Raw genomic sequence first — 19,934 nt, 5'->3', positions numbered from 1 at the left:
GGCAATCATTACAGGTGGAAGAAAGGCGATTTTGACATCTATATAGGAAAGGGTTCTTTACAGTTAGAGCAGTCAGACTGTGGAATGCCGACCACAAAAGTAAGTAATGGCCGACACTAACAGCTTTTATACAAGGATGGATGGTTCCTCAAACATAAGTGTTCATTTAGTGACAAATGTACAAGCGGTGCAGGAAAAGTTGAACTTCATAATCCAGGGTCTTTTTTCAACCTATGTGTCAGTATGGGCAGGGCTGGGGAATTAGATCAAGCAGTGGCTCCAAAGCGCTGACAATCGGAATAAAGTATGTGGCGGAGAACGGAAATTGAGGGGGCAGAACTGTGCACCAGGCATTTGGTTGTGCCACGCGTGCACCGAGGACCGCTCATTTACATTATGTACTATAAGTAGAAATTAGTATATTTTATACAGAAAAAAAATAGGAGTGCAATATCACATGACAGGTCTAAAGAGTTCAATGTCAGTGTTGGCAACAGCCTGACTTTAGTGGTTTAATAGCCATCAGCGCCCTGCTCCAATCATTGCTGCTAGAGGCAGGTGCTGACCTGTGTCTGCGGCTCCACTCCCATCACTACAGCATCGTCTAAAGAGGTGGTGTAAAAGAAAAGAGAAGTGTACGGGGCTGAGGACAGTTTTCTGTGAATATCACCCAGAATGTAAGGACTATAATATCATCATTATCATCTCTTCATATTGCCTGCACATTACACAGAATAACCAGATCAGCAGCAGTCAGAACAAGGTTTTATTGAACAGTTTATGGATTCATCCGCTGGACTGCTTGGCCGCCAGCCTCTTGTCTCTCTCCTCAGCGATGGTCAGGCGGATTCCCTTTCCACGTGGCAATGACACCCAGGGCTTGTTACCCTGCAAAAGAATAACATTGTTTAAAGTATAGAAAACAGTCCCCAATGTCACCCCCCGCATGTATCACACAGGCATCAATAGAAAGAATGAAATAAGTGTGCCATAAAGACATTATCCATCCCACCATCGCCCATCAATTCCCAACCGAAACATTCAGACACACTAAAAGAGCAGACATGGGGGAAGAGGGGGATAAACCACACTACACATGCAGGGGGCACTGACAAACTACAAGTGCAGGGCGCTGACACGAAGCACGCAGACAAGCGGGAGGTAGCTGAAACCCCAGAGAACATGATTCAGGTCTGTTTTCCATTAATTTCTCTCCTCTGTTATGCTCTAGCATACCAGAGGAGAGATAAGTGTGGCCCCCCCCAAGATCTGCCAGCCTGTACCAGGCAAGAATAGATTTTTCTTGACAGGACCCTATCACAGTGATCAAAATAAAAAAAAAATAAATCATACCCCCCTTATATAAAAATAAAGAGAGACTTTGTTATCCCTCGAGACCGTGACATCTCACGGTCATTCGTGCAAAGGATCACTGGGACCGGAGCGTGGAGAGAGGCAGGATGGCGGATTCTATTTTTTACAGCGATGCCGGGCGCTCGGCATCGCCGTGCTGATCGCTGGTGAAGCTGTGTGTGACAGCTCACCAGCGATCACATAGCGACTTACCAGCGATCCTGACACCTTGATATCGGTGTCGGGATCGCTGGTAAGTCGCTTAGTGTGACGGGGCCTTTAGGGCTGTGTTAGGGTTGGAGTTAGAATTGGGAGAGGGGGGGGGAGGGTCCACTGTTTAGGCACAATAAGGGTTCTGCAAACATGACATGACGCCCACCATTGATTCCAGACAATTTTGAGTTCTCAAAGTCAAACGGTGTTCCCTCCCTTATGAGCCCTGTGGCAGCGCAGCCTGTGGGGGTCTTCATGTGATTCTCTGATTAGATAATAATGCAGACTGCTGATGGGTCACTGATCCCTCACTGGGCTGCCCCCTAGTATATACCTCCCCCACTCATATAATCCCTTTTACATATACACCAGTAGCTGCTACTGCGCAGGTGACATTTTCAATTTTTTTCCCCATTTATCAGGATAACCTCAACCATAATACTTATAAACAGTACACATGCAGTTATGCTGCAGCACAGGAGCCACAGCTGGCAGCCACCTGAACAAGGTTTTTTTTTTTTAGTTTGTACATATAATATTCATTAGATAAAAACTAGGGAGCAGGTCTGTGAGGGATCAGGGACCTGTCAGAAGCCATACTGATGAATACCTAATCAGAGCACCACATGAAGACCCCCACAGGCAGCCCCAGAGAATGAGCATATCATCTCAAAACTGAAAATAAAGATTACCGTGTTTTCCGGCATATAAGATGACTTTTTAACCCCTGAAAGTCTGCTTAAAAGTCAGGGGTCGTCTTGTACGCCGGATGTCGTCTTATACGCCGAGTGCATATGGGGGGAGGGGGGGGGGGGGGAATGGTCCCGATGAACAAGGGAGGGTGTAAGTGGTGTTATCCCCCTTTTACGTCACTGCTGGCAGTGGTGCGGCGGCTCCTCCTTCAGCAGTGTGGCGGCGGCTCCTCTTTGTCCAGCGTGGGGGCGCTGTGCTGGGGGTCAGCTGCGGCGGCTCTCTGTCCAGCGTCGGGGCTCCTCCGGCATTTCCCCAAAGCCCGGAGGCCCAGGCAGCTCCATTGCTGCGATGTGGTGGCCTCCGGGAAAATGGCCGCTGGATCCCACGCGAGCTCAGATTCAGATCTCGTCCCGAGATCTGAATCTGAGCATACATGGGCTCCGGCGGCCATTTTCAGGGAGGCCACTGCATCGCAGCAATTGGGAAATGCCGGAGGAGCCCCGACGCTGGACAGAGAGCCTCCGCAGCCACCCCCAGCACAGCACCCCCACGCTGGACAAAGAGGAGCCGCCGCCGACCCCCAGCACAGAGACCCGCAGACAGCGCTGCTGCCACCAATGAGGTAAAAGGGGGATGATAACTCCACGCACACCCTCCCTTTGTCATCGGGACCACTCCCCTGCACCCGGCATATAAGATGACACATGGCATATAAGACGACCCCCGACTTAAGAAAATTTTCTATTTTAGCTGGAAAAGTTGAGGGGTCGTCTTATACGCTGGAAAATACGGTACATAACCACAAGACGGATTTCATCACCAGGTATCAGTGTAAGGCCGGTTTCACACTAGCGCTTTTTCAGCGCGCGCACGGCCGGGGGTAGCTCCGCCCCCGAGCCGGCTCTCTGCCCGGCGTGCCCGCCCCTTCCTTGTAGCGCCGCTTCCTAGCGGACAGCGGCGCCTGCGATCGGCGCACCCTATCTTTAGCATAGGGTGCGCCGATCGTGCGCTAGTTGCGCTTTGACCTGCGCTGCGCACTTTTGACGGTGCGCCGTGCGCGCCAAAATCCGAAAAGTTTGATTTTGGAGCGCACGGCGCACCGTCAAAAGTGCGCAGCGCAGGTCAAAGCGCAACTAGCGCACGGCCTGCGCACGATCGGCGCACCCTATGCTAAAGATAGGGTGCGCCGATCGCAGGCGCCGCTGTCCGCTAGGAGGCGGCGCTACAAGGAAGGGGCGGGCACGCCGGGCAGAGAGCCGGATCGGGGGCGGAGCTACCCCCGGCCGTGCGCGCGCTGAAAATGCGCTAATGTGAAACCAGCCTAAGTCAGTATAACAGCGCCGACCCAACAGTAACTACTGAGAACAATCCTGCTGACAGGTTCCCTTTAAGATCAAAATTGGCTTGGTCACATAGGTGCTGTATATTTTAACCCCTAACGCAGGGGTAGGGAATCTTTTTCTGCCAAGGGCCATTTGGCTATTTAGACCATCCTTCGGGGGCTGTACAAACTCCACCCACCAAGTACATCCTGACACTGGTGTTAGGATGTAATCTTTTACTGCATGCCCTTCAGTGTTCATTACTAAACACTGCGTGTGTGTGCTAACAGAGCAAGAAATTAATGAGTTTGTGGCAATCAAAATACAGATCCCTGCCCAAGAATGCGGTCCCTGAGAATCTGCCCGGGGGCCTGATAAAAGGTCATCGAGGGCCGTAAATGGCCCTGGGGCCTGAGGTTCCCCACCCCTGCCCTAACGCTTCAATTTTTTAAAACTTGCAGCACTCCCCCTCCTGGCGTAAAACCCTTGCACAATAATGTGTACACTAAAGTAAAAGATTTTTTATATCCACCACAGGCCATGGCAATTAAAAAAAAAAAAAAAAATTTCCACAGTGCTAGATGTGCATGTATATAATCCAATAACTATAATATATGGAGTGTTATTGCATAAATTATATATACATCCATAGTACCGTGCAGGGTTTTTAGCAAATGCGAGGGGAGGAAAAAAAAAAAAAGAAAAAGTTTTTAACCCCTTAACCGCCGATACACCTTTTAACAAAAGCAGCTACTTATTCCTCAGTAACTGGAGAACATGACTCCGGTCGGTTTGTATGTTCTCCCCGTGTTTGCGTGGGTTTCCTCTGGGTACTCCGGTTTCCTCCCACATTCCAAAGACATACTGGTAGCGAATTTAGATTGTGAGCCCCATCGGGGACAATCTAATGTGTGCAAACTGTAAAGCGCTGCAGAATATGTTAGCGCTGTATAAAAATAAAGATTTCTATTATCATCCCCAGTGTTGTGATCACAGTTATTCACCGAACAGCGACCGCAAATAATAAAAAAAAAAAAGAGTCAGATTTCCCATTTATTTCTCTCTCCTCCGATATGATCTAGCACATCGGAGGACAGAGAAACGGGGTCCCCCGAGCCCACGCCCGGTGTCTTCTTCCAGGAAGAAAATGGTGGGTGCATGTACAGTTGCGCCCACCGAGATCTGTCGGCCGCCACCAATAGGAGATTGAGCCAGTAGGAACATTTTGATCACTGTGGTAGACCTTATCACAGTGATCAAAATAAAAATAGTAAATAAACCCCCCCCCCCCCTAATCACCCCCTTAGTTAGGTAAAAATATAATTTTTTTTTTACTTTTTCCATTTGGGCTAGGGGGGTGGTGTTGGGGTTCCACTGTTGAGGTACATCAGGGGGTCTCCAAACACCTTGTTTCCATCCAATTTTGTGTTTAGAAAGTCAAATGGCGCTCCCTCCCTTCTGAACTCTGCGTACTTAAGAGAAATTGCACAACAAATTTTGGGGTCCATTTTCTCCCGATACCCTTGTGAAAATAAAGTTTGGTTCCAAAGTAAATTTTTTCGAAGTAAAATGATCATTTTTTCCTTCCACATTGCTTTAGTTCTCGTGAAGCAGCTGAAGGATTAATAAACTTCTTGAATATGGCTTTGAGGGGTGCAGTTTTCAGAATGGTGTCACTTTTGGGTATTTTCGGTTACATTGTGCCCCCCCCCCCCCAAACTCACTTCAAATGTGAGGTGGTCCCTAAAAAACGGTTTTGTAAATTGTTAGAAAAATTTGAAATTGCTGGTCAACTTTTAACCCTTATAACTTCCTAACAAATAAAATTTTTTTCCAAAATTGTGCTGATGTAAAGCTGATATGTGGGAAATATTTAATAACTTGTGTGACACCACTCTCTGATTTAAGAGTAAAAAAAAAAAAAAAAAAAAGCTTGAAAATTTTCAAAATTTGCCAAATTTCCATTTTTTCATAAATAAATGCAAGTCATATCGAAGACATTTTACCACTATCATGATGTACAATATGTCACGAAAAAAATCTCAGAGTCAGAGGGATCCGTTGAAGTGTTCTAGAGTTCTAACCTCATAAAGTGACAGTGGTCAGAATTGTAAAAATTGGTCCGGTCATCAAGTATCAAATTGGCTTTCACTAAGGGGCTAAAACCAGAAGTGAAAAGGAGAAATTTGTTTTGTTTTTTTATTGCCATGTTCTGTTACCAATAGAGAGGAGCGAATTTCTTTGGCTCCCCCCTTCTTCGGCAAGCTATAGCGCTCATCGAATATGCTGCGTTGGGAACCTGGATACATGAAGCGCGCTGGCTGATCAGCTCCGCAGCTGCGTGTGTCACTGTCACAGCACATGCATGGAGAGCCCAACACAGGCTCTTCTCCATACGTGTCGTGACTGACACAGCCGCGACACAAGAAGCTGCAGAGCCAAACAGCTGATCAGCCGGCGCGATCCAGGTAGCCAGGTTCCCGACGCAGCTTATTTGGCAAGCACTATAGCTTGCCGAATAAGGAGGGAGCAGAGCAAATTTGCTCATCTTTAGTTACCAATGAGTGGTGAATATATATATAAAAAAAAGTGCATTCCCCATGTACTACAGTCTGCCAGACCTCTGAACCACACACACCAAGAACAGACTCCTGGGACTTTGTTACAGCGCATTACTTTAGACAGCAAAGAAATAAAAAACAACTATGTAAAAAGCGACACGACGCATTACAGCGCAGAAGCGAGAGTGTCACCACTCAGGAGAACTTACTTTGCCAATGACGAAAATGTTGGACAACCTTGTGGCAAAGCTGTTCCCATTAGCATCCTTCACGTGAACCACATCAAAGGAGCCCGGGTGCCGCTCCCTGTGGGTGATGACTCCGACTCGCCCCAAATTAGCACCTCCGGTCACCATGCACAGGTTACCTAGAAAAAAGCCAGGACAGATTAGCGGAAAGGGAGGAAAAGAGAAACATGCACAGCGCCGGAGAAGGAAACGTCACTTTCACAGTGTTAATGACCAAGAAGTCTATTGTGCTTGCACTTTTGTCTCTGTGCCACCTTTGATAGACAGTAACTAAGTCTCAGCCTCAAAGGAGGATGGAGGATCAGTGGTCACCGGCCACATAATATGGTCGACATCTGCTGTGTGAGGAGCCAGCTCGGCTCGCCGTCTACTCCCAAGATGAGGAGACAACGTCCTTCTGCAGGAAGGAGGGAAGAAATGTATACAGAAAGGTTTGTGTGGGGCAGAAACACATTGCATTGTCCGCTGCATATCCACCAGCTTAATCAGCTCCAGCCTGAAGCACCACCATCATGCACGAGATGAAGAAAGCCCAGGCTGCAAATCAGCAGTGTGAAAGGACCGAAGCTTAGAGGGTTTCCACAAATAAAGTTACTGTTAATCAATAGATCTTGGAATAATAATTTCCACAATTGGATGTGACAAATGAAATGTTCCTGTGCTGAGAATCTTTTAAATGTGCCCCTGCTGTGTACTGTGTAATGGCTGCATCTGACCATACAGGAACATGGTCTGATCATACCACAGCTCCTGGGCAGGCGAGGACACTCAGGATATGTGGTATGATGAGGAATTTAATATATTACATTGTAATCTTTGTTTCAGCATTCTCAAAGATGCTTTTTTTTACAAAATATTTTTTAAATTATCTTTCTGTTGATGGACCTGCTGCATAACTTAATAGTGTTATTAAGGGGCAGGGGTGTGGAAACAGATTTCCAAAACATCCAGAGGTGAAAGCACCACATCGGTCTCCATCTTCAGAAGGAGAGTTAAAAGGAAACTACTTTCAACAAACTCTGCATAAATCAATTGCATGGGCAAATAGAAGAAACTATCATGTATTCTCAGAAAAGTCTGAATTTTTCTCCACTTAGGGGCTACCTCTCCCCTCCTGACACTGCCGGCTCACTGTGCTGGAATCTTACAGACTATTATACTCTATGTGCTGTGTATGGGACAGATCAGAGCAACAAGTCTCTTCGCACCAGCTCAGAGTCTATAGCAAATAATACTAGAGCCCACAGAGGGAAAAACTGTTGAAAAAGCATGAGTCATAATGGACAATACTAGTGGAATTTCTCCTGCACACACGACCGCTAATTCTGAAAAGTTACTTGAAAGTACAGATACCCTTTAAGCCATCAAAGTAAAAGACGAGTCGTAGACGTCAAACCCCCAACACTAATGCTGACAAGTAGTAAAGCAGAAGTAGTACCCCCAACACTGAACAGTGGGCGACAGAGGCGGCCCCTACCTTATAAGCGCTCTTCTCTGGTTTATATACCACCATTTACAGCTGAACACCACTGTGCCACACTTCATCACAATAAATTGCCACATTTTTAGGTTTAACACCACAACTTTTTTGGCCCTCCACCAGGTCTCTGAGGTACCGGCATCAGCTTTTTTGGCATGGACCAGTAATACATTTGTCCAAAATTCATTCACACCCCCACCCATAAAACTTCCGACACATTTCTGGACAATGGCCATGAATGTGGGCCAATATCTGTGCCATCAGTGCCGCACTTACCAGTATCAAACTTGATGAATTCTGTGATCTTGCCAGTTTCCAGGTTAATCTGAACACTGTCATTGACCTTAATGAGGGGGTCTGGGTAACGGATGGTGCGGGCATCATGGGTCACCAGGTGAGGGATTCCCTTCGTTCCCATCCAGATCTTCCTCACTTTGCAAAGCTTGTACTGGAATAGGTAACAAACCGTTAGTATTATCGGACATTAGAGAATAGACCAGAACATACAACAGCGACATGCAGATCCCAACATGAACACTTTACTGAGAAAAGTGGAGAAACAAACGTAAAACCCAGGAGCATTGTCCTGCGGCAGAACAAGGAGGAGCACACAACATCAGACACTCAAAGCCAGTCATCAGAACATCTGCCATGAACACTGGGAGCACCGCTCGACCGGTACCAAACACAGCAAGTGCTTTATCTACACTTTGTGAAACAAACTTTTAGATGCAGCTAGATCAGAGCAATGTGACAGAATGACATCTTAGGGTTGTTACATCATTGAGACACCAAATTCCTAAAGTTTAAGGCTTTAAGCCCCCGTTACACATAGCGATATCGCTAGCAATATCGCTGTAACGTCACCGATTTTGTGACGTAGCAGCAATACTGCTAGCAATATCGCTATGTCTGATACCTCCGACCGGCTCCCCCGCTGCTAATCGCTGGTCGCGCGAGAACGTCCTGGATCATTTCTCGTCGGGCGCTTCTTGCTGGGCTTCCTGTGGCGCCGACGAGCGACGCGGACGTCAGGATTGCCGCGTCTGACAGGTAAGTAGCGACCCCTGCTATGTCACTGGTGAGATCTGCCTGTGTGGCAGCTCATTAGCGACCACTTAGCGATGCACCAGCGATCCATATCGTTTTTGGGTTTCGCTGGTGCATCGCTAAGTGTAACAGTACCCTTACTATTTTGCAGAATAAAATCACCTTGAGGGAATGTGCAAACGGCGTCCGAGATGGACTGCGCCTGGAAGCAGCTCTGAAATGGCGCCCCACAACATGGATATAATGGACAGATGTTGTGAATTCTCTTTCTGGTCTCCCTCTGGTTATTACTGAAGGTAGTGGAGCTGGTCAGATTGACAGAGGAGTTGTGAGTTCTCTTTCTGGGCTCCCTCTGGTGGTTACTGGAGGTAGTGGAGCTGATCTGATTGACAGAGGCTGGCCACCTGACAATGAGGATGACGATTGGAGATCTGGGGTTTCAGATTGCGATTTAAGACAGCGGACTCCCTCTATTCCTGCTGGTGATTTTCTTCCTGAGCCTTCTGAGGTCTGATGTCTCCTGCTCTGTCCCTGCATGGTTCAGCTAAGTGGTTCATTTGTTATTCTGTTTGCATTTGATCTGGTTTTGTCTATCTCTACTTTGTGTGGGTCAGCCAGCTCCGGCTGGGGCTGTGCTGAATCACCGCCCATATGTTACTGCTTGTGCCAGTTTGTTTTGTCCCCTGTTATATTGGTCTCTTTTTGCTTTGCTTTCAGAATATACCAGAGTGCTGATATAGTGGGGGCGAAGCCGTGCGACTTCAGTGTTTTTTGTGCATCAGACGTGTTGGACCTTTTGCAGGATTTTTTGCAGACAGTGTCTTTCCTGTCTGCGTTTGTGTTTTCATCTTGTCTCACCGACTATATATGTTTGGGGGCTATCTATTCCTTTGCGTCTGCTCCGGGGCGGTTTAGATTTCCCCTTTCTTGCTTTAGGCTTAGTTGGCTCTCCGGCTGTGCCGAGGCATCTAGGATCATCATAGGCACACTCCACGGCTACTGCTAGTTGTGTGGATAGGATCAGGGGTCTGCAATCCGCTTAGTTACCAACCTCTCTGGTTTTCTGTGGCTTAGTCTGGGCTTGCTATCCTCCTTGGTGACCCATTCATAACAGACAGCAATGTCAAGCTGGTAGTGATGTGCACACGCTTCATCTTCTACCAGGATCAGAAACCCTGAAGCGGTTGTCTATTCTTGGCAGTATAAAGGGCAAGCGACTCCACCAACACAAATCTCTGAAGATTCTGTGACCAGCGGTAATTTCCTGAAGCAGTTTTCCCTACAAATCCCAACAGGAGTGCAGACATCCAAGAGACATTGGGCACTTGATGGGAGGAAGATTTATCATGAGAGGTTTGATGGCAGCCATGATGCAGTAATCTGAGCCAAATGTACCTGTGTTAAACAATGTTTGCTACATCCTGCCTCAAGGATTTTCCAGACTTTATGCCACACTGGAATGAGAAGTTCTGCTTCATCAGTCAGTCATACTTGTAAACCCTTCAGTATCAGCACTTAAGAGATGGGGTTCCGGCTGCACAGTACAGAGAGCAGCCCGACGTGATGACACAGGTCAGTGTGATAATATCACAGCATAATATTTCCAGCATGCAGGCAGCGGTGCCACAGTTTACGTGGATTGTGCTGGTGTTAGCGGTGCATACAACATACAGCCACAACCGCGGCCATCAGATGAACGTTACCTTTGCCTCTTCAGCTGTGATCCGGTGCACTGCGAATCTCCCCTTGGTGTCATACACCAGACGGAAGTGCTCACCAGTTTTTTCAATGCTGATGACATCTATAAAACAAGACGGGATAAATCGTATTTGTATTTAGGAGCAGCAGTTAGAGGAGATGTCAGGGTAAAAAAAAAAAAAAAAAGTTCCCAGGTGCTTGGAGCTGTAAAAAGACAAAAATAATCAAAGTGATGTCACCTAGCAGAACACACTCGGATAAGCAGTTCCATGGTCTGCACCAACGGAGGAAGCGTAGGCATCATCCTTCCATCAGCAGTAGGTGCGAACAGTCCTGCGATTGGCTGCAGTAGTCGGATGACTTGAGCAGCGCGACAACACAAGCTTTTCAGGTCACCGATCAGCTGCTGGAGTCACCCGACTGCTACAGCCAATCACAGGCTGCAGCTGTGAAACAGCAATTCCTCTCCATGTGTCAGCGCAAACATACAGAACAACCTGTGCCGGATCAAGGCAGGTGTCAGATTTTTTTTTTTTACAACTCCAAACGCCTGGGAAAGTTTTTTTTTTTATTTTTGCTCAGACAACCTCTATATGACATCTTGTTAAAACCCAATGAAACAGCTCAGTATACAGCATCAATGGCTGATCACTCAACAGAATATATAATTGTAGTTAGGAAAGGCCAAAAGCTAGATGCGCACAGATCTCCACAATGTGGACTGGAAAGAAAAGAAAGTAGTCTCAGAGAGGGCAGAGAACTACTAAAAAGAAGGTTATAAGAACAGTGGCTCAGTGGTTAGCACGGCAGCGCTGGGGTCCTGGGTTCAAATCCCACCAAGGACAACATCTGAAGGAGTTTGTCGTTTCTCCCCAGGTATTCTGATTTCCTCCCAAACTGCAAAAACTGATAGGGAATGTAGATTGTGAGCCCCAGTGGGGACATTGATAATGAGGTCTGTAAAGTGCTGTGGGATTAATGGTGCTATATAAGTAACAAATAATAAATACGTCCAGTATAGAAGTGATGCAGACTTGTTATTGGAGGATGGAAATGAAAGGTGACCACAAACATATGTAAATATATTTATTCATGTCAAAGTTTTCTGTAGCCTGTAAGACACAAGTGTCTGAGTCAACTGTTTGCATTGAAGGGGCACACAAGCTCTACAGAAGACCACCCCATCTCCTCTAGTTCTATAAAAGCAAAGCCCAGAGCTGCATGTTCCAATACCCAGACCCCACAACATGACTAGTAGGTGGTGCTCGCGTGGCCTCCACTCCCTTCATTGTCTACAGTTTTCCACCATCTTTAAAATGTCACGGGTTTCTAAAGCAGAGTATCTAACTCTAAAGAAGAAAACTACAAGTAAGGCTAGTTTCACACTAGCGTTTTTGAGCGCAGCGACGGCCTGCGCACGGCCGCAGCTAAGCCCCGCCCCCGCCGGTAGCTCCGCCTACCGGCACATGACGCTGCATGCGCCCTGCGTCCCCTATCTTTATCACTGGGGGCGCAGGCCGTGCGCAGTATGCGTTTGGCGGCGCATGCGTCCTTTTGACGGTGCGCCGACCTGCGCCAAACGCAACCTGCTGCAGTTTGGTTGCGCCGGCGCACCGTCAAAAAGGCGCAAACACTGCAGCCCCTCTTCTACCGTACCAGCACAGTAGACGAGAAAAATACATTGTGGGAGTAAAGTGACAGCAGAACTCACCCATGAACCCGGCGGGGTATGTAATGTCTGTGCGGACCTTGCCATCAATCTTGATAAAGCGCTGCATGCAAATCTTCTTCACCTCATCTCCAGTCAGAGCGTACTTCAGTCTGTTCCTCAAGAAGATGATGAGGGGCAGACACTCCCTGAGCTTGTGGGGCCCGGTGGATGGACGTGGCGCCTGTAAGGCAGATAATGTCAGTGATTACAAAGACATAAGTGGCTTGGTACAGAATGAGATCTTCAGATTGACAATACTCTGGAGCACGACATCCTGCAAGTTGTAGTACTACAGCGACTGGAGCACCATTAGGTCACTATATTAAAGATACTCACAAAGACACCAGTCAGCTTATCCAGCATCCAGTGCTTGGGGGCCGCCACGCGCTTCAAATGCTTTTTGGGTCCGCGAGCCTAAAGAAAAAAAGAAAAGAACAGAAACCGAAGGGTCAGCACAGGATCCAGCGAGCTGCACACTCGGGAATGTGTGTATGGAGTGCCCCCCCCCCCCAGAGGTCACGCAACATGGGAGAGGACAGCAGAGACCCCAATAACAAGGAGCAGCACACATGGGAATGTATGGGGCACCCACCTCCCCAGGTCACAACATGGGAGAGGACCGCAGAGACCCCGATAACAAGGAGCAGCACACATGGGAATGTATGGAGCACCCACCTCCCCAGGTCACAACATGAAGAGGATAGCAGAGATCCTGATAACAAGGAGCAGCACACGGGAATGTATGGAGCACCCCCCCACACACAGGTCACACAACATGGGAGAGGACAGCAGAGACCCCAATAACAAAGCAGCGCCCATGGGAATGTATGGAGCACCCACCTCCCAGGTCACAACATGGGAGAGGACAGCAGAGACCCCGATAACAAGGAGCAGCACACATGGAAATGTATGGAGCACCCACCTCCCCAGGTCACAACATGGAGAGAACGACAGCAGAGACCCCGATAACACAGAGCAGCACACATGGGAATGTATGGCGCACCTCACCCCACACACACAGTTCACATAACATGGGAGAGGACAGCAGCGATCCCAATAACACAGAGCAGCGCCCATGGGAATATATGGAGCATCCCCCCCACCCAAGTCAAAACATGGAGGGGATAGCAGAGATCCCAACAAGGAGCATCACACATGGGACTGTATGGAGCACCCACCTCCCCAGGTCACAACATGAAGAGGATAGCAGAGATCCTGATAACAAGGAGCAGCGCACACAGGAATGTATGGAGCACCCCCCCACACACAGGTCACACAACATGGGAGAGGACAGCAGAGACCCCGATAACAAGGAGCAGTGCACACGGGAATGTATGGAGCACCCACCTCCCAGGTCACAACACAGGAGAGGACAGCAGAAACCCCGATAACAAGGAGCAGCGCACACGGGAATGTATGGAGCACCCCCCCACACACAGGTCACATAACATGGGAGAGGACAGCAGAAACCCCGATAACAAGGAGCAGCGCACACGGGAATGTATGGAGCACCCCCCCCCCCCACACACAGGTCACATAACATGGGAGAGGACAGCAGAAACCCCGATAAGGAGCAGCGCACACGGGAATGTATGGAGCACCCACCTCCCAGGTCACAACATAGGAGAGGACAGCAGAGACCCCGATAACAAGGAGCAGTGCACACGGGAATGTATGGAGCACCCACCTCCCAGGTCACAACATAGGAGAGGACAGCAGAGACCCCGATAACAAGGAACAGCGCACACGGGAATGTATGGAGCACCCACCCCCCCAGGTCACAACATAGGAGAGGACAGCAGAGACCCCGATAACAAGGAGCAGCGCACACGGGAATGTATGGAGCACCCACCTCCCAGGTCACAACATAGGAGAGGACAGCAGAAACCCCGATAACAAGGAGCAGCGCACACGGGAATGTATGGAGCACCCACCCCCACACACCCAAGTCACAACATGGCGGACAGCAACACATACAGGGGTGTATAGAGCATCTCCCCAGGTCACATAACACAGAAGACAGCAGAGACCCAGATAACAAGCAGCCAAGGGGGTGTATGGATCATCCCCTCCCGCAAACCACATAACATGGAGAGGACAGCAGAGACCCCGATGGTGAGCACCACACACAGGGGTGTATGGAGTGGACACGAGGACATTATGGGGCGGACAGAGCCCCAGCACAGCGCGGTCACTACACCGGCTCAGGCCTGGTCACACTGTTGCGCCTCAGTAATGGCGGACAGGACCACCATCACCAATGGCGGCCTGGACCGGACGGCTTCGGCGTGTACAACGTTACCATGGGGGAAAGGGATGAGGGAGCGAGGCCGGGACGGAGGATGGGGATGGATACAGTGTCGGGGACGAAGAAGAACAATTCCTACCATGGCTGCGTCTGCAAAGGAAAGGACCTCCTTCTTCCGGGGCGGGCGGGATAACACTGCGCCACAGACGGAGAGCGAGGAAGGACAATACTTCCGTACGTGCTGTGCGGCGTAGCGGCCTCTACTGGAGCGGAGTGGTACTGCACCCTGTGATGGCGCCTCTCCGGCCGCGCCCCTTGGGATGGGAGGGAGTAGTGTGTAACCGCTGCGGCTCACACGTCACTATTCACACTGGTGTCTGACACCTGCAGGCTTTACACATCTTTAGTCTGGGTTATGTGCCCACGATCAGGAATAGTAGCATTAGGACGTTTTCTCGCTGCTTTCTAGTTCCCGCTCTTGTGCTTAGGTCCATATGGATTTCCCTGGTGTACGGACAGTCTATAGCCACGTACACGCTATCAGTATTTGGTCAGTATTTTACCTCAGTATGTGTAAGCCGAAACCAGGAGAGGAACAATCAGAGAAAAAGAATAATAGAAACACGTCACCACTTCTGTATTTATCACCTACTCCTGGTCTGGGCTTCCACATACTGAGGTAAAATACTGACCAAATACTGACCGTGTGAACGTGGCCTATGGGCTCCTTCCCACTGGTGAGCTATTCGGATGAGTGCAATCCAATAACCAGATAGCCCTCAGCCGGTGCTACGTGTGGGGCAGCTCAGATCTGCCATTGTTTTCTCATGAGACTCGGCACACGCGCACCGTATGAGGCGTGAGGCATCGCACAGCACTCGCGTCTCACCCGACTACTGTGCCACCACAGTCAATCAAAAATTGCACAATGGCACTTTCCAATACTATATGCAAATCAAATGGGCAGTGGTCATTCCACCACCTAAATGAAGAGAACCATAAATAGCCTAAAAATGGATATTTATTGGAAAAATAAAAATGTATAAAAAGCCCACATATCGATAATGCATATAAACATACCCCAAGGGGGCACAACAACAGACCAAGGTTACAAGATGATATCAAATTCAGAGAATAACGTAATGTTTTACCCTGAGGAGGTCACACGTGAATTGTAAAATAGTTACACAATTTAAACTCACAATGAGAAGTACCTGTCAGCAAAAGGTTAAATATGTGCTCAAAGCATCAATTCTGGTAATCATCCCAAAATGAAAGATTTTTAAAAAAAAAAATACATGTATACTTGAACCCACCTAAGTGTGTTTATGTGCATTATGGATATGTAGCCTTTTTATACATTTTTTTAATTTTTCCAATAAATATAAATTTTTAGGCTATTTATGCTTTGCTTCATTTAGGTGGTAGAATGACCACTGTCCCTTTGATTTGCTTACAGTGTGACCACAGCAGCCACCAGCCATGGAGGAGACGGAGAAACTACTTTCTCCGTCTCCTTCGCACTGTGATTCCCTCAAGGCGGAGGATCAGAGCACAGAGCACCAACACGCGGCTCACACTCACAGGAGCCGAGTGGCATTACCACATCACATCCCATGCCAGACATTAAAGGGACCCGACCTATCACTGAAAATTCAGAGAGGAGACTGAGCGTCTCCACCACAGAAATCACCATCTGGCGGCTCGTACTGCCACACCGTGGGGAGATTACACAGTGTCACACAGGAGCACAAAGGGCAGTGTACACAGTGTCTCAGGAGAACAGCGAGGAGTGTACACAGCGTCACATAGGAGCACAGTGAGGAGTGTACACAGCGTCACATAGGAGCACAGTGAGGAGTGTACACAGTGTCACATAGGAGCACAGCGAAGAGTGTATACAGCATCACATAGGAGCACAGCGAGGAGTGTATACAGCGTCACATAGGAGCACAGTGAGGAGTGTACACAGTGTCACATAGGAGCACAGTGAGGAGTGTACACAGCATCACATAGGAGCACAGCGAAGAGTGTATACAGCATCACATAGGAGCACAGCGAAGATTGTACACAGCGTCACATAGGAGCACAGTGAGGAGTGTACACAGCGTCACATAGGAGCACAGCGACGAGTGTACACAGCATCACATAGGAGCACAGTGGGGAGTGTACACAGCATCACATAGGAGCACAGTGGGGAGTGTACACAGCATCACATAGGAGCACAGTGGGGAGTGTACACAGCATCACATAGGAGCACAGTGGGGAGTGTACACAGCATCACATAGGAGCACAGTGGGGAGTGTACACAGCGTCATATAGGAGCACAGCGGGGAGTGTACACAGCGTCATATAGGAGCACAGCGGGGAGTGTACACAGCATCACATAGGAGCACAGCGAAGAGTGTACACAGCGTCACATAGGAGCACAGTGAGGAGTGTACACAGCGTCACATAGGAGCACAGCGACGAGTGTACACAGCATCACATAGGAGCACAGTGGGGAGTGTACACAGCATCACATAGGAGCACAGTGGGGAGTGTACACAGCATCACATAGGAGCACAGTGGGGAGTGTACACAGCATCACATAGGAGCACAGTGGGGAGTGTACACAGCATCACATAGGAGCACAGTGGGGAGTGTACACAGCATCACATAGGAGCACAGTGGGGAGTGTACACAGCGTCATATAGGAGCACAGCGGGGAGTGTACACAGCATCATATAGGAGCACAGCAGGGAGTGTACACAGCATCACATAGGAGCACAGCGTAGAGTGTACACAGCGTCACATAGGAGCACAGTGAGGAGTGTACACAGCGTCACATAGGAGCACAGCGAAGAGTGTATACAGCATCACATAGGAGCACAGCGAGGAGTGTACACAGCGTCACATAGGAGCACAGTGAGGAGTGTACACAGCGTCACATAGGAGCACAGTGAGGAGTGTACACAGTGTCACATAGGAGCACAGTGAGGAGTGTACACAGCGTCACATAGGAGCACAGCGAAGAGTGTATACAGCATCACATAGGAGCACAGCGAAGATTGTACACAGCGTCACATAGGAGCACAGTGAGGAGTGTACACAGCATCACATAGGAGCCCAGTGGGGAGTGTACACAGCATCACATAGTAGCACAGTGAGGAGTGTACACAGTGTCATATAGGAGCACAGCGAGTTGTGTGCACAGTGTCTTATAGGAGCACAGCGAGGACTGTACACAGCGTCACATAGGAGCACAGTGGGGAGTGTACACAGTGTCACATAGGAGCACAATGGAGAGTGTACACAGTGTTTTATAGGAGCACAATGGAGAGTGTACACAGTGTCTTATAGGAGCACAATGGGGAGTGTACACAGCATTACATAGGAGCACAGCGACGAGTGTACACAGTGTCACATAGGAGCACAATGGGGAGTGTACACAGTGTTTTATTGGAGCACAGTGGAGAGTGTACACAGCATCACATAGGAGCACAGCGACGAGTGCACACAGCATCACATAGGAGCACAGCGACGAGTGCACACAGCATCACATAGGAGCACAGTGGGGAGTTTACACAGTGTCACATAGGAGCACAGTGAGGTGTGTACACAGTGTCTTATTGGAGCACAGCGAGGAGTGTACACAGCGTCACATAGGAGCACAATGGGGAGTGTACACAGTGTTTTATAGGAGCACAGTGGAGATTGTACACAGTGTCTTATAGGAGCACAGTGGGGAGTGTACACAGTGTCACATAGGAGCACAGTGAGGTGTGTACATATTGTCTTATTGGAGCACAGCGAGGAGTGTTCACAGCATTACATAGGAGCACAGTGGGGAGTGTACACAGTGTCACATAGGAGCACAATGGGGAGTGTACACAGTGTTTTATAGGAGCGCAGTGGAGAGTGTACACAGTGTCTTATAGGAGCACAGTGGGGAGTGTACACAGTGTCACATAGGAGCACAGTGAGGTGTGTACATAGTGTCTTATTCGAGCACAGTGGGGAGTGTACACAGTGTCACATAGGAGCACAGTGAGGTGTGTACATAGTGTCTTATTGGAGCACAGTGGGGAGTGTACACAGTGTCACATAGGAGCACAGCGGGGAGTGTACACAGCGTCACATAGGAGCACAGCGGGGAGTGTATACAGCGTCACATAGGAGCACAGTGGGGAGTGTACACAACGTCAAATAGGAGCATAGCGGGGAGTGTACACAGCGTCACATAGGAGCATAGCAGGGAGTGTACACAGCGTCACATAGGAGCACAGCGGGGAGTGTACACAACGTCACATAGGAGCACAGCGGGGAGTGTACACAGCATCACATAGTAGCACAGTGAGGAGTGTACACAGTGTCATATAGGAGCACAGCGAGGTGTGTACACAGTGTCTTATAGGAGCACAGCGAGGACTGTACACAGCGTCACATAGGAGCACAGCGAGGACTGTACACAGCGTCACATAGGAGCACAATGGAGAGTGTACACAGTGTTTTATAGGAGCACAATGGAGAGTGTACACAGTGTCTTATAGGAGCACAATGGGGAGTGTACACAGCATTACATAGGAGCACAGCGACGAGTGTACACAGTGTCACATAGGAGCACAATGGGGAGTGTACACAGTGTTTTATAGGAGCACAGTGGAGAGTGTACACAGCATCACATAGGAGCACAGCGACGAGTGCACACAGCATCACATAGGAGCACAGCGACGAGTGCACACAGCATCACATAGGAGCACAGTGGGGAGTTTACACAGTGTCACATAGGAGCACAGTGAGGTGTGTACACAGTGTCTTATTGGAGCACAGCGAGGAGTGTACACAGCGTCACATAGGAGCACAATGGGGAGAGTACACAGTGTTTAATAGGAGCACAGTGGAGATTGTACACAGTGTCTTATAGGAGCACAGTGGGGAGTGTACACAGTGTCACATAGGAGCACAGTGAGGTGTATACATATTGTCTTATTGGAGCACAGCGAGGAGTGTTCACAGCATTACATAGGAGCACAGTGGGGAGTGTACACAGTGTCACATAGGAGCACAATGGGGAGTGTACACAGTGTTTTATAGGAGCGCAGTGGAGAGTGTACACAGTGTCTTATAGGAGCACAGTGGGGAGTGTACACAGTGTCACATAGGAGCACAGTGAGGTGTGTACATAGTGTCTTATTGGAGCACAGTGGGGAGTGTACACAGTGTCACATAGGAGCACAGCGGGGAGTGTACACAGCGTCACATAGGAGCACAGCGGGGAGTGTATACAGCGTCACATAGGAGCACAGCGGGGAGTGTACACAACGTCACATAGGAGCATAGCGGGGAGTGTACACAGCGTCACATAGGAGCATAGC

The 19,934-nt window shown here is 48.8% G+C and overlaps 1 protein-coding gene across 2 annotated transcripts; it reads right to left on the bottom strand.

The window, feature by feature from the left end:
- Nucleotides 1–748: 748 nt before the first annotated feature.
- On the bottom strand, nucleotides 749–14,880 carry RPS4X (ribosomal protein S4 X-linked). Of its 2 annotated transcripts, none has more exons than XM_073558772.1 (7): nucleotides 14,717–14,880; nucleotides 12,666–12,743; nucleotides 12,330–12,510; nucleotides 10,624–10,721; nucleotides 8,147–8,318; nucleotides 6,352–6,509; nucleotides 749–888 (listed from the first exon to the last, which is right to left on the bottom strand). In XM_073558772.1, the coding sequence occupies exons 1-7, from the start codon at nucleotides 14,717–14,719 to the stop codon at nucleotides 787–789; spliced, it is 792 nt and encodes a 263-aa protein (XP_073414873.1). In that variant the 5' UTR covers nucleotides 14,720–14,880; the 3' UTR covers nucleotides 749–786. The 2 variants fall into 2 exon arrangements, with proteins under 2 accessions (XP_073414873.1, XP_073414874.1); XM_073558773.1 differs by lacking the exon at nucleotides 14,717–14,880 and adding an exon at nucleotides 14,632–14,709.
- Between the last annotated feature and the right edge of the window lie 5,054 nt (nucleotides 14,881–19,934).

This window comes from Dendrobates tinctorius, unplaced genomic scaffold (genome assembly GCF_039654945.1).
Source record: "Dendrobates tinctorius isolate UK_male_01 unplaced genomic scaffold, ASM3965494v1 ptg000258l, whole genome shotgun sequence".
Lineage (NCBI taxonomy): Eukaryota > Metazoa > Chordata > Amphibia > Anura > Dendrobatidae > Dendrobates > Dendrobates tinctorius.
Note: the sequence above shows the minus strand (reverse complement) of the source record. Positions and strands in the feature narration are given on the sequence as shown.